The sequence below is a fragment of the Pollicipes pollicipes genome, unplaced genomic scaffold (assembly GCF_011947565.3).
Source record: "Pollicipes pollicipes isolate AB1234 unplaced genomic scaffold, Ppol_2.1 Scaffold_7261;HRSCAF=8764_pilon_pilon_pilon, whole genome shotgun sequence".
Lineage (NCBI taxonomy): Eukaryota > Metazoa > Arthropoda > Thecostraca > Pollicipedomorpha > Pollicipedidae > Pollicipes > Pollicipes pollicipes.
In genome coordinates, this window is record NW_023597054.1 from 36765269 (window position 1) to 36780011 (window position 14743).

Here is a 14743-nt window from a genome sequence, read left to right on the forward strand (position 1 = left end):
GCAGTGCAATGCACAGTTAATAATATTTAATGTCCCGTAAAACAACCTGAATATCGCTATTGCTTAGCAATGAAGTTCGGGACGAGTTTGCCGGCAGTGAATTATCCCGTTCTGTCGTAACCCATTTCAACAAGGCATTACCTACCCTGCAGTGCCCCATACAATGGCTTTATTAACCGCGAGAACTCTCATAAGCGAGCTGGGGTGATATGTAACAGAAGGTGTATTTATTGTGTATATGGCGTAAAACAAGTTTGTATCCAGCAGAACACAAGACAACACTACGTGGCAGAATCAAGCCCAGCTTATCTCAGCATAACAAATAATTGTTTATACTTCACAGTGCAACTTCTACCAAGCAAGCAAGTGCGTGGAACTGGAATCAAAGCTTTGCAAAGTTTCATTTACGCCAACATGTTCTGACAGTGTGCATAAGCCGTTTGTTTTTCCGCACTAAGTTTTCAGAAAAGTGTACAACGCTTTGATTCCAACACTTCGAACATCGCATGGTAGAAAATTCGTGGCGGCGATAACTGGCCATTGTTATGGTCATTGCGATCGTTCAAACAAGGTAACAATATCATTCGGTACACACCCATACGCTCTTCAACTTAACATTTGCATACAATCGCCTGCTATTGGAACTAGCCATCGAGTTGAGTTAAAAGGATGCGTGTCTACACCACGGAATCACATGTTGTTTGATCCTACAATATAAATACCACCACAGCAATAAACACACGCGCACTGTCTCCCATACGTGCGGAGTCTCTCCACCTGCCCGCGTCAGTGCTCATTCTCTGAACTTGCTCTTGATGAAGTTCGGCAGTGGCATGCTGTATGCGATGATGTTCAGGACTACAAGGCCAGCGACGAAAGCGAAAGTCCAGGCGAAGTTCCAGTACAAGTGCAGATCGTCCACCGGGTTTTTAAGGTTGCCCAGGTTATAACGCTCTTGGAGGTAATGGGTGCCATTCAAGTACCTGAGGATGCACGCAGCAGTCGTAGAATGCGTTGCGTCACAGTAATAATATGACACGAATGTAGCTGGATCTAGCAACCCTCTGCTAAGTCACGAAATATAGCTCTCGGCACAAATGCTTTCTGAAAAATGCATATGCTGATTTTCATTATAAGGCTACTGCATCTTTTTGTCTGTTTTTGCGCATATCTGATTCGCTTGGCTTTTCAGGATGGATATTGCAATACGCGCTATACGAACAAACGGAAGCAGCGCCAGAAAGGACACATTATTATCACATGTACCAAAAGACAAAGATGGGAGAATAGCGAGCCTGAAAACATCAAAACCTTGCATTTTCAAAGATGTCTTAAGATTTCCACCGAGTAAGAAACAGTCGCAACCAAACCAAACAGCGACGTCGCCGTTCTGAAACAGCGCAGCGCCTCAAGCCCGACCACTGGCCCCGCTGCCGTGTGCAGGCACCGGCTCTGACGCCGCCACTTTTCTGCTCACCTGCAGCCGTACTGAGCGTTGTTGCTGATGCAGTTGATCTGAGCTGTGGCGTTTCGGGATGGCAGCGCCACAAAGTTGTCTCGGAACATCTGTTCGTGCAGGAAGGCGCTCGCGTAGCGGTAGATGATGACGTAACTGACATAATACAGCCACTTCGGGAGGCCGACCAGGGTTCTGGAACAAATTAGTCGTGCAGCGTTGTAGCGGCGCAGCTCTGATGAGCCATGCAGGCGCATTAAAGGCGCTTGACCTGGTCACAATTGCATGTAAACGCTACTGTGGCCTGAGGACGTGCATTGGCGCTGTATCCATTCCGGGATTTCTTTCCTCTACCCTTCCACCGATGCTTGTCTGATCACTTAATGTGAGACAGAATTCCTCGAAGTCTTTTTATAATGTTAAGCGAAGCAGTACTCCTAAGCTCCAGACGTCTGTCTGGAGCTAATCGAGACATCCTGCAATGCATGTTTTGAAGTAATAATGCACAATTAGTCTACCAAACGTGGTGACATTTTTTCAATATCGACGTAGAAAGAAAATACGTTTCCGATTCACACGATCAAGCTTCTGGTTTACGCTTTTGGTCGCGGTTTACGCAGATTGAGAACTTCATTATGCTGTAACCCGTAAGATGCTGTTGGGTTCTGATGATCAGGTTTCCCGTTATCAGGGTCTGAACTGGATGATGGTGTAAACTGACCTATTGTATTCGCTGCATTTTCTTTCAGCGCATTCTCGGAACTAATCATCCTACTCTCGTCATTGAGAAACCATGTCGTCAAACCATTCTCAAATTTTCAAAAAAAAAATACGAAGCTTTGTTTGATTTTAACAGCGTATCTTAAGGAATTCATTCTAAGACGAGAACTAATCATGCCAGATTTCATTCGAAGGGCTGCCACATAACCTACGTGCAATATCGTTTGATTGGAGTTATTTCAATCAGCACGGCTGGAAGAATGATAATGTCGGCCAGAATGCGTGAACAACGCAATGTACGCGTGCTTCGTTGCACGCACTCGGAAAAACGTCATGCATGTCAAACGTCAGTTAAAAAGCCTATGGCTAGATGTCGGCCCGCCCGTATGAAGTGAATCTACTGCCACCAGGGTGCTGATTCTGAACGCTTGTTAGAGGCGTAAAATGTTGAGTATCGATCGCGGCCACCCAGACTCACTTAAGGGTGCTGCTGCCGATGAGTATGTAGGTGACAGTGCAGTAGAAGCTGGCGATGGCGGCAGTGAACGAGGACTTGCACACCATGAGCAGCAGCATGGTCTGGTGCTCCACGAAGGCGTAGCAGGCCCAGAGCACGGTGAAGAAGAGGAACCACTGCCAGAGCGCGTCCGTCGTGGAGTACCTGTCGCCCAAGCCAAGGCCCCTGTGGACAAGCCAGGCGGTACGAGTTGGTCAGGGACCATGGCAGGTCAGGGGCTGTCGTGGAGCGCCTGTCGCCCAGGCCGAGGCCCCTGCGGACACGCCAGGCAGCATGAGTCGGCCAAGGACCACGGCATCAGTTTCGCGCAGCGGCGCAACGTTGCCGAAGAATGGCGCGCTTGTGGGATGTCACGGACGGCGAACGCTATCAACTCTTCGCTCAACTGCAACTGTGAGACCAGGAACATATCCGTACCAGCATTGTGAGCCTGTCCCTTTTTTGAATAAGCAGTAAAAGTAATTGTTGATAAGCATCAAAGCTATTCCGAGAAGCCAACGCCAACAAATTCTCTAATGACAATGCCGACACAAATGCACATAAGCTCTTGACATGAGCGATCTGATGGAAGCGCCTCGGACGCCCTTGGTATTGCTATCCCGGACGCGTCTCAGTATCTCGGAAGTGAGCGATGCTTAACTTTTGGCGGATACAGATTCCTAACTAAGGCCAGGCATTACAAACAAAGACTTAAAACCCGACACAGTGCCAGCCTACGCAGGCTCGAGGAGCACAACTCAAATCCGCAGCTGAATTCTACCGCGGTTTTCCCGACCAAGCAGGACGCTGACCAAAAGATGATGGAGGCGGCGGCGCAGACCGAGAGCGCCGACAGCGGCAGAGAGCTGAGCGTCTGGCAGAACACGAACGAGGCGCCGCTGTACACGCCCTCCCTCGACTCCTGGTAGTACCGCGTCCGGAACGAGCCGACTGCGAGCGGTCAGAGGTCAGGTCAAACGTCAGCGGGGCGGAGCCCAGGCCGGTGCTCGGGCCAACGGCAGAACCGCTCCTGGACGCGGGAGCTGCCGGCTCACTCAGGTCAGAGGAAAAGAAGTAGTGATTGGTGTTTGGGTATGGCTTACCTGACGTTAAGCTAGGGAGTGCAATGTGGGGCTTTGATCGCATCGCTAATGCAACGAGGAGACAAAAACGAAAAAAGCATAGCTTTTTGTGGACAACATGACACGGTTGTGGAGGTCGTGCCACGTTAGATTAAAGTTGCACAGAATTTTTCGGCAAAGTTATTAGCACGGATGCAATAAGTACTAGGGCCAATCTCTTCCTCAGTGTTGTTACTGTTTACACTTTTCGGTCAGTTACTTTTCCAGTCGTCGCCAAATGCTAATTAGTACTGAGTGGGACTTGAGAATGTTCGGCATATATCCACGTCATGTTCACGAGCTATTAATGCATATCAGCCTCGAAAGTTTTTTTCACCACCTCGGCTTCGAACCGACAAACCTGCGTTTGGAACGACCTAACCTTAACACCACACTAGCATAACCACTATGCCGCTGAGGACACCAGATTTCTGCTCTCGAAAAAAAACACTAACCCTCCTATGACTGTGACGTCGGTGCACGAAGCACAAGGTAGTGAGTTCAAGATTTGAGGGTTACGAAAATGTTCCAGGTTTTGTGACACATACGTGAGTGCGGGTCAAAAACATCTTTAAAGCATCGTTTCGTATTACTCAGGACAAATAAACACGTGATGGACGCCAGAAAATTGATCACCCGTAGATTCGGTAGGCAGACACTCCCAACAACGGCAGCTACCGTATGAAGCAATATTCCACGTAAAATGGTAATCGCACCTTTCATTTTAAGGTAATAATACCATCAATAAGACGCTTAACAAACATGCTCAGTGTCGTACCAGTTACATAATATCACCATGAAATATACATATGCCCAACTGTATTTACAGCGGGTTATGATGAGTACCACACTCACAAGTGGAGGCGGTGATGGCGATGGACAGGAAGGACACGCCGGCCAGGCAGTTGAAGATCAGGCCGGTTCTGGTCACCAGTGACTGTTGAGTCGACTATGTGGGGGGGGGGGGGGGGCTCGGTCAGTTATTTGGTATGCGTAGCTTCCTGTCAGTTTTGCGACTGACATAACGCACTACACATTCCCAAGCGGCTTTAGCAGCTACCTATTGCATCTCATCCATGTTCACGTCCCTCATCTTACGATCAGCTTTCTTCAGCTGACGACCTGAAACATTTACCTGGAGTGGGAAATAGAAGTTCCACAAAATGAAGAAGAATATGGGGAGCAGGAACAGCTTGAGACCGAGCAGCTTCAGCCCACTACGTCGGAAGTTGAATATTGAGTCGCATGTTCTCCTATAAAGAAACAAGACGCGTGTAAGAGAACGGATCAGTCAAAACAGGTCTTTCGATCGTCTTAAAGCATTTAGTTGTCATACGCACCGGAGAACAACAAAATAAGTGTTCAAGCAACATGCTAGCAAATGAACAGCAGCGAATTTGAAGGCCGATGTCCGGTGGTAGCCAGCTATATCTGACATTCACCCTCTCATCACCAAACTCGCCAAAGGTGGAGTTCACGAAACATGGCATCCATCAAATACGTCGCTCTCGCACGGCATGAGACCCCACCACAATAGCCGTGTATTGAAGGCGGCACATTTCGCAACGCGAGAAGCCTTCCATATTGAGCTGTTGGCACATGAGGCCATCGCTCAAGACACACACCACACAAAGCACCAACAAATCACTTGTCTCATGAGGCTCTTGCCGCACAAACACAAAACACTCACCACAGAAGACCCGCAGCACGTACCGCCGTGAGCGACCCCCATCCTACCGTGGAGGGCGCCCGGCTGTCTGTCTGGGCTCACCAGATGAGGCTCCACATGCCGGCCAGCAGCGGCGCGAGCAACCGTCACCCTATCGTGGAGGGACGCCCGACCGTCCGGCTGGGCTCACCAGATGAGGCTCCACATGCCGGCCAGCAGCGGCGCGAGCAACCGTCACCCTATCGTGGAGGACGCCCGGCTGTCTGTCTGGGCTCACCAGATGAGGCTCCACATGCCGGCCAGCAGCGGCGCGAGCAAACCGGCACCCTATCGTGGAGGACGCCCGGCTGTCTGTCTGGGCTCACCAGATGAGGTTCCACATGCCGGCCAGCAGCGGCGCGAGCAACCGGCACCCTATCGTGGAGGACGCCCGACCGTCCGGCTGGGCTCACCAGATGAGGCTCCACATGCCGGCCAGCAGCGGCGCGAGCAACCGGCACCCTATCGTGGAGGGCACCCGACCGTCCGGCTGGGCTCACCAGATGAGGCTCCACATGCCGGCCAGCAGCGGCGCGAGCAACCGTCACCCTATCGTGGAGGACGCCCGACCGTCCGGCTGGGCTCACCAGATGAGGCTCCACATGCCGGCCAGCAGCGGCGCGAGCAACCGTCACCCTATCGTGGAGGACGCCCGGCTGTCTGTCTGGGCTCACCAGATGAGGTTCCACATGCCGGCCAGCAGCGGCGCGAGCAACCGTCACCCTATCGTGGAGGACGCCCGACCGTCCGGCTGGGCTCACCAGATGAGGCTCCACATGCCGGCCAGCAGCGGCGCGAGCAACCGGCACCCTATCGTGGAGGGCACCCGACCGTCCGGCTGGGCTCACCAGATGAGGCTCCACATGACCGCCAGTAGCGGCGCGCGCCCGTACGCCGACAGCGGCACCTTCAGCTGCATCGTGTCCGGTTCGATGTCGGGCGGCGCGTGCTTGCGGTACGGGCCGCCCTCGGCGCGGAAGCGCTCCACCAGTGCCGCGATCTGGTTGTTGGACTCGATGAAGCGCTCCCGCGAACGCCGGTCCACCGTCGACAGGCAAACTGCCGGAGGTCAGGTCAGGTCGGGTCAGGTCAGTCGTGCAGCACACTGCCGGAGGTCGGGTCAGGTCGGGTCAGGTCAGTCGATAGGCGCGTTGTCGGGACGGAGCGGGTCAGGTCAGATCAAGTCACTTGACGATCACGCTGAGTGGCAGGTCAGGCTAATTTTGTACCGTCGACAGACGCATACCGTGGGGGCGGGACAGATGAGCTTGGCGCCGCCGTCAAGAAAGAAAAAATGATGGGAAATGAACAAAATAAAGGAGTTGATGCACAAAATGAAATGGATAATTACATTATGCGATATATATATGTATATATATATATATATATATATATATATATATATATATATATATATGATGAACTGGTTCAGCGTTTCGCAGTCCACGGGCATATAGACTGTTAATGATGGAACTGGGCCGAGCTGGATCAGTTAGAAGCAATCACATAAACAGAGGCCAGAGGCACTTAACAGATGTACAAATCGTGCAGAGTTAGAGCGCAAGTTAGTTCTGTTGGTTTGACTGTTTGACTGTGATATGAATGCTTGTGTCATGCCAGCCATAACAGTTATAACCCACAAACTACATTGTACAAACTGGATGGCATTTTACTGTTATCAGACAGACATGCCATGATTTTCAGATTTTCTCTCACTATTATTCCATTGAAAGATTGCGGACACTGAAGGGTGTAACACGGGAGTCACTGGGGTCCTTTCCCACACACGGCTGACTGGACGGTATTTCACCTCTATCTTCGTGAACAGCTGACTGTGCTGAGTCAGACAGCATTCGGTGCCGCCAGCATTTTTAAAGGCAGAATATAAACTGTTCTCGTCAGCGCTCGCCCAGAAATGACAGGTTTTGTAAATAAGGGTATTTGTGTAAATCCGGTGAACCAATATGCCTGAATAAACCGAGGAATGGAATTACTCTTTAAGATAAAGTGTGGATGGATACAGAAGAAAACGACTAGCAGTCTAACTGGGCTTCAGGTGCGCTGAGTCTAGACTTTATGTCACGTAAAACGGTGTTAAGTCAATGGATTATGTTTTCGTTTCTTACAGGCTTGAGTTAAAACTTTTTGGCGGATTTCTGAGATCAGCGTCCACACAGAGCAGGGTTTATTGCGTGAGCCCTGAGCCCACCACTCGATGGTGAAATTATAGGTCAACGGCAGAGTTTTGAGGCGAAAGCGTAGCGTGCAGCAATGCACGGCACGATCGGTCCTACCCGCTGAAGTTACGTGACCTTTAGCACGGCAAGAAGTCCAATAGCACGGCAAAAAGCGAATAGTTCATGCGATTGCCATTGTCCAATGGCAATAGGGAAATAGCTAGCGCCTAAAACCGACTGGAACCCAACCAGCTACGCGTGGGTTTGAAGGCGGTCACTGACCAAATGAGCTATCGGGGCTTTCACCCATTGCATTATGTGTGTGTTTGTAAGGAGCTCGGAAAAAACAATGCAAGGCACCGAACAATACAAGACACCGTATCTATCACAGAAGCTTATATGTGTACATATATAGCATGAGACATGAAACGATCCCAAACCATGTTCTCAGTGATTCGAAACGGCTTTGCTGATGCCGCGCTTTACGAAAACGCTCTACCAACCTTAAGCTGTACTCAACGTTGACCTGTGTTCGTATTATAAACTGATGCCAGCTCGCGGCAAGAAGTTAGCATTCGACCGCAAAATTATGACCTATGATCTATAAACTCATAATGACCCTACAAGACATTAATCATGGTTTTTATCGGACTTGTCAAAGGTGTGATATGAAGGCGCTGGAAGCTTAATTCGCTGTCTCTCAAATGAACTACTGCTGCAGGAAAGCCAACGTGCGGAAAAGGAGGCGACGAATGCCAAGACGACGGACCTAGTGTTTGGAAGGGTAAGTGGGCAACGCTTTGTTTCACATCTATGATGCGAGTGCTAACAGGCAACAGCACCCAGTGTTGTAATTCAGTCCTTCTTTTACAGTATGCGCCAATTGAGGGCGACGGAGTGCAGACTGAGAACTCACGGTAGTACATGAGCGGGTTCTCCAGCTCCGGGCAGGGGAAGCCGATGACCCGGAAGTAGTCGAGCATCATGCGCGTGCTGCCCGTGTAGACGACGTCGCCCAGGCAGAGATAGGTCACGCGGTCCAGGAAGGGGAAGATGTCGGAGCGGGGCTTCTCCATGGTGAGCACCACGATTCGGTTGTACTTCTTGGCGTGGTTGGAGAGGATGGAGATGATGAAGTAGGTGTTGAGTGGATCCAGGTCCCAAGTGGGCTCGTCCAGCAGGAGACACACTGTAACAGCAGATCAAGATGGCGTCAGACGATCGACTCATCAATGTGCACACACATGGTGTCCGGACCAGTCGTGTGTGTGTCAGTTAGCGTTCAACAGTCAGTTGAAGACATGACACGTTGTTGTCATCCCAATCGCGGACCACGAGACTGGGGTTGAAATATGAACGTTGAGCTGACATAGTGGCGTTGGGTTCGCTAAAACACTCAGCGACGCAACCAAAATGGTGCTAGCAAGCATTCCTCACGAATGGTACTAATAGGGCGTCGTTCCCTGGCGAAAGACCCCACGAGGGTAGCAGGAGTGCGGTACGGACTGGAGGAGACAGGGTTTCCTCACCCGGGTCCACGAGGGCGGCACAGGAGTGGTGCGGTACGGACGGGAGGGAACAGGGCGTCCTCACCCGGGTCCACGAGGGCAGCAGGTACGAAAGGAAGGGGACAGGGCGTCCTCACCCGGGTTCACGAAGGCAGCAGGGGTGAGATACAGACGGGAGGGGACAGGGCGTCCTCTCCCCGGTCCACGAGGGCGGCACAGAAGTGCGATACGGACGGGAGGACCAGGGTGTCCTCACCCGGGTCCCGGATCAGCTGGACGCCGATCACCAGCCGCTTGTACTCGGACGCCGTCAGGTCCTCGACCCCGCGGTTGCTGACGTTGGTGAGCGCCATGTCGGCCATCACCTGTTTAACTCGCGCCGCCTTCACCCCGCCCGATATCTGCCGGAGCGGTGGTCACGGAATCAAACGGAAGATGACGCCAGCTATCTGGTGACATGTACTCGTCAATATTAACAGCAGGCAACAGTATGCTGTCTGGTGTGCTATGAGACCCGTCGCTCAGCCCTACATGTGGACGTTTTCACGAATGCAATGGAAGGTCTTTGTTTGCCACTTTAAGACACTCAGCCACACAGTGAGGCGCTCAATACTGTGCGCTTCGACATAAATCGTCCACAAATACTCATCAAACAAGGTTATGCCTCAGTGCTTAAGCTACACCACAAGTGTGAGAAGTACCTGCTGGCAGCAAAGTCACTCATCACAATCCTGTTTCACCGCCTCACCTGCATGGAGATGGTCATGTTGGCGGCGTACTGCAGCGTCTGGCGCACTGTCAGGCCGGGGATGAGGTCGGCCTTCTGCGTCACGTAGCCGCAGTGCTCCTGGAACAGCTGCTGCGACATGGGCACGTTGTTCAGCAGGATCTGGCCCCTGTTGCGGCCCTGGGCCCGGCGCGAGATCACCTCCAGAAGGGCGCGCTTGCCGCTGCCTGGCGGAGAGACACGGTGGCCATGTGGGGTGGCGCATGCACTCGCTAGAAACTTAGAAATAGCGGGCAAAACTGGCTAGAGACACATTCATGACATAATTTACGGCATCCAGTACAACGCGATACAAGGTAACTTTTTAAGATTCAATCCGAACCTTTCGAATGGACGGATTTCTGGGATCAGAGCTCACGCTGAGCAGTGCTTGTTGTGTGAGCCCGGACCCCTATCATCCGATCGCGCAATTCCGGACAGCGGCAGAATCTGGTGGCGAAAGCTTGACGTGCCGCAACGCTCGGCACGATCCGTCCTGCCCTATGACATCAACTGACCTTTGGCGCGACCGCTGTCGCCGGTCGCATGTCATGCCTGTTAAGTGCACAGAGCAAGCGCCTCAAGCGACTCGAATCCCCCTGCCACGAGTGGGTGGATCGGAAGGCAGACGCTCCAACTAGCTGAGCCACCGGGATAGACATTAATGAGAACTGTTGAGCTTTTCCCAATACTGATGTAAATTCTCGGTGGCGGTTCTATTCCTGCCGTATTGGGTCTGACTAAGCCTCTCGATGTCATACCACGCCATCAGGGGCCACATTTCATGCCTATAGCGCTACCGGCAGATTCGCGCTCGTTTTCGCCTGACCGAAATCAATTCAATCTCCGATTCAAAGGACGTGGAATCGATCCCGATGATGATTCCGAGCAGCGCAGTAGACATTTTCTTCGGTTTCGATTTAGTTCCGAAGAGGAAATCCACTACAAAGTTGCCCGTTCTCGTGAGTGTCAAACGCCGCGCCCATTGGCCGCTCTGCCGCCGGTGCCGATGACGTGAGCGGCCAGTGTGCGCTGGCGGCCCTTTCGGCGGCCGAGAGTCGTAGCGAATCGGAACGCAATAGACTTGGATGCGGCGACAGCATGCGGTGGCACTGGCGCCGACATCAGGTCTGGCGTGCAGCTTGTGACGCGCTGCCAGGCGCAATAGTTTGATGTGCTAATCATCTCACATGTCATGTGTATCACATCTCGGGCGTCGGACATTTAGACCATGTAAAGAGATATTTCGCAGTCCGGGGCTGTGGCATCCGGGACTTAAGTAATTCAAATGAGGTAACAGTGTGTAAGTGTAAGGGCACGTATATCCACTGGGTTGCGGCTGACTACGCGCCGCTGAGCCCTGTACTGGATCAGCTAATGTGACACGTCCCGTAGTGAACCTCCAGAAAGTCAAGCAGGACGACAGAAAATTACACAAAGCCGCGTCGGCTCCGAATAAAATAAGTGAAGATAAGCTGCATAAAGCTCACGTAATATGTTTCTCAGCTTTTGATGAGCAAGGTCATCAAAAGGTCAAGCCATGAAGTGTTTCTGGGATCACAAAGCGATGTCTCTTAAAAAGAATGTGCGCACCGCGGCAATGTCCTGTCCCTCTAGTATTGTCTAACTGATGCGTTGCATTATATTTTTTTAATTCGGAAGTTACATCTGTTCAGGTGTAAATAACCTACAAGACGCAACCAAAGCTAGAAAAAATTAAGGACGCAAATACAAAAAGGCACCAAAATTTGGCAGTTTTGGTGAACTAAACGGAACTGGGTCCTGGTGTTTTTTAGAAGAAAAAAAACAGTGGGAAGAAGTCAGCATCTGGTGTTCACAAAAAGGCAGTGAGAGCCAGAAAACAGCGCTTGGAGCTTGAAAGGGAACAAATAGGACCAAGGAACCAGGACCTGGGGTTTACGGAGGAGCCAATGGGAGCCAGGATCCAGAGTCTCGCCTTCACGAAATGATCTGCGCGAGCCAGGGACCATACATTTGGGATCAACCACGTGTCTGTGTCAAGTAAATGTGCGCGTAAACGAGTGAACGTATCTGCCTATCTAACCATACACTATTTTCCTACACTTCAACCTGAAAGACCCAACAATGATTCCAACCAATGAAGTTTGCTTCGACTACGTTTCGAGCCCACAAAACACTGAGAAATTGACTTCCTCTTGACTCAGCTAATCACATTTGTAAAGTTTGTTGAAGCTGCACTTGACTCGGGCTCAACCCGCAATCCAGCACAGTTCTAGTTGCCACAACGTTACCTCAGCACTCAACAACAAGCTTCGTGACTGATGTCGTTACAGACGGGCAACAATTCAAACGCATTGGAAACTCATCCAATGAAATAAATCAACAATCCTGGTACTCACAAAAAGTGTTTCTGAACGGCCGGGGGACGCATCATAAACGCGTCGCATTTTGAGATATTTTACCAACTGCAAGAATTGGTTGGCATTCTCATTTCTCGCCACGATCCGTTGCCGTGACTTACCCTTGGAACCGAGCACAGCCATCACCTCGCCGCCGTGCACTTCCAGAGACACGTCCTTGAGGATGACCCCGGTCGGCACAGAGCCCAGCAGCTGCTGGAAGCAGGAGCCGGACTCCACCTGGATGGAGGCGACAGCCGGCGTCAGGGGCAGCGTGTCCAGGCAGCGGGCTTACGGCACAGCGAGCGCACGGACCGGCTGTCCTCCGGTGAGCTCGTGGCCAAGAGCGAGGGCTTGTGGTTATCAGGCGCGGATCACGTGACCCTCGGACTGCTGTTGGCGGTGTTTTGCAGCAGGAGTTAAGCCACGCAGCGTGTTCATCTTCCGATCGTCAGCCGCCTGTAGACTACAGCCGTTTATCAAGGGCCCCGCGTGAGCCACGGCACGTGACGGCGTGCCGGGAATGCGAACAAGAACGGATTCCGGGTGGAACACGGAAGATCATTGCATAACCTTAAGATTACAATGCGGTTAGTCTTGCAAGGCCTCACCTGCCCGGTGTGGAAAACACCAGAGAGCTGGAGCATGTATTCTTGATTCGGCAGCATCGTTCCTGGAAAAGTTCAGAACAACTATTTGTTTCTTGACTTGATACTTTCGATGATGTGAGGCAGCACATTGCATGAAAGGAGCATTTAAGTCCTAGACAAAGATGCCGCGACAAACAAGGTAGATATTAGATAAATATGCTTGTATGCCTGCATGTATTCCGTATCAAAGCCATCCATAAATATGGCTAGCACGGATTATCATCATTAATAAGTCACATTAAATCCAAAAGGCTAATTGCGTCGATAAACTCGGCGTAATGATAAGATACGTTAAATGGTATGTCACACCAGTCATAAAACATCGGCACAGCAGAACTTGAGTCATCAAGTCTACATCACACTCCAGTGCTCTTAAGGCAATTCTCAACAATGAACAGTGGACAGTGGACAATGGACAGATCTGCATCCAGTGACTGCACTTGGCAGACCACTTCATGCGATTGCAGCACGAAGACAAGAGGCTTGCTGGGAGGACGTCGCCGACACCTAGGTAGCTCCAGGTGCCGCGTGGCCGAAGCACGACTGGCACGGCTGGGTACCGATGACCTTGTCACGAATGTGTCGCCTACTATCTGCGGGCCTTACTCGGTGTCCATGGCCTTCCACGCCTTCGTGACGTTACGCTTCTCAATTACGCTCTCAGTTCGATTCTGTCCCACTCTACAGTCCCGGGCCAGTCTTGGCACGCACCGTGCCCCTTCCACAACTCTTGCTGCGAAATTTAAGAGCTTGTGTCGTCGGCGTCGTCATTGCGGCTTTATGATGTACTCATCTACTGGGGCTAACTATGGCGTTGCCTGCCTCTCACCCTGGCGGGAACAGTGGGCACCGCGGGGAATTGAACCACGTACCTTTGGCTTCTGAAACGCGCTAACACTACACTATCGGCACCCTTGATACGTCAACTGGGAAGGGGTCAAATGGAAGTCTTGCGCCATTTCAATGTTTTGTCTTCTAATGAGAATGCAACCCGCCTTTGTGTCGCTCATTTTGAGCGAGTCGATGAGAGCAGCCCAGAAAACGGAAATGTTCTGTGCTTCAGATTAAAGGGAGTCCATTGTCAGTGATACGGTTCTGTGTTGCAGCGCAGTCACCGCGACGAGGCGGCCCTCTCCGCGGCCCAAGGCCGCGATGGCGATTTGGGGCCGAAATATCGAACTAAAAAGGGTCATCTACGCCGATCACATGAGAAAAAAATGCAATCCTTCGGACACTTCCACTAGCCCCGGGCCTCCAAGAACAGTTATTTCCAGACCCACTCCCGGGCCATCGACTCCTGGCCTGCCAGTGGAAACGGCCGTCACGTAGCTGGCGCTGCATCACTGTGCGGGCTCGAGGCCTGCGCCGGCGGCGTTCGAAGGCTAGGCACCCAACAGCCGACCCCGGCCTCGGCCTCCCCGCTCAAAAAGCGTCGCGCCTCGCTGCGTGACTGCGGAGTTCCGCTCGGTGCTGACGGGACAACGGCGACCGGTCTGCAGATCCAGGCCGTGCCAGGTCATGACGCGTCTGTCGGTGCTTGGTCCCCATCCCGGCGACACAAAGCGCGGGATGACCCGTCCCTGAGGGCTTACCTGCAGCCAGCGGCGGCTCCGGCGGCAGCGCACTCCTCCGCACCGTCTGCCCAGCTCACCTGCGGCCAGCGGCTCCTGCCTGGGAAAACATCAACAGGTGGGGTGACGTCGGCCGCGCGCCGGGCCGCCATTGGCCGCCGGCGCGGTGGTTGACCCGCGCCGGCCGCG

General features: G+C 52.1%; 1 protein-coding gene across 1 annotated transcript; it reads right to left on the minus strand.

The window, feature by feature from the left end:
- Positions 1-212: 212 nt before the first annotated feature.
- Positions 213-14639, minus strand: LOC119112916 (ATP-binding cassette sub-family G member 5). Its single transcript, XM_037237221.1, has 13 exons — positions 14576-14639; positions 12945-13006; positions 12456-12573; positions 9935-10140; positions 9443-9587; positions 8595-8867; positions 6350-6560; positions 4929-5046; positions 4649-4742; positions 3485-3623; positions 2655-2858; positions 1478-1651; positions 213-983 (listed from the first exon to the last, which is right to left on the minus strand). The coding sequence occupies exons 2-13, from the start codon at positions 12999-13001 to the stop codon at positions 794-796; spliced, it is 1929 nt and encodes a 642-aa protein (XP_037093116.1). The 5' UTR covers positions 13002-13006; positions 14576-14639; the 3' UTR covers positions 213-793.
- Between the last annotated feature and the right edge of the window lie 104 nt (positions 14640-14743).

Excerpts from the sequence above, each read along its gene's own strand:
- LOC119112916 (XM_037237221.1), bottom strand. The coding sequence starts at position 13,001 with ATGCTGCCGAATCAAGAATACATGCTCCAGCTCTCTGGTGTTTTCCAC. Across the intron at positions 12,574-12,944 it reads GTGTTTTCCACACCGGGCAG|GTGGAGTCCGGCTCCTGCTT; the intron begins GTGAGGCCTTGC and ends GCCTCCATCCAG. Across the intron at positions 9,588-9,934 it reads ACATGACCATCTCCATGCAG|ATATCGGGCGGGGTGAAGGC; the intron begins GTGAGGCGGTGA and ends CCGCTCCGGCAG.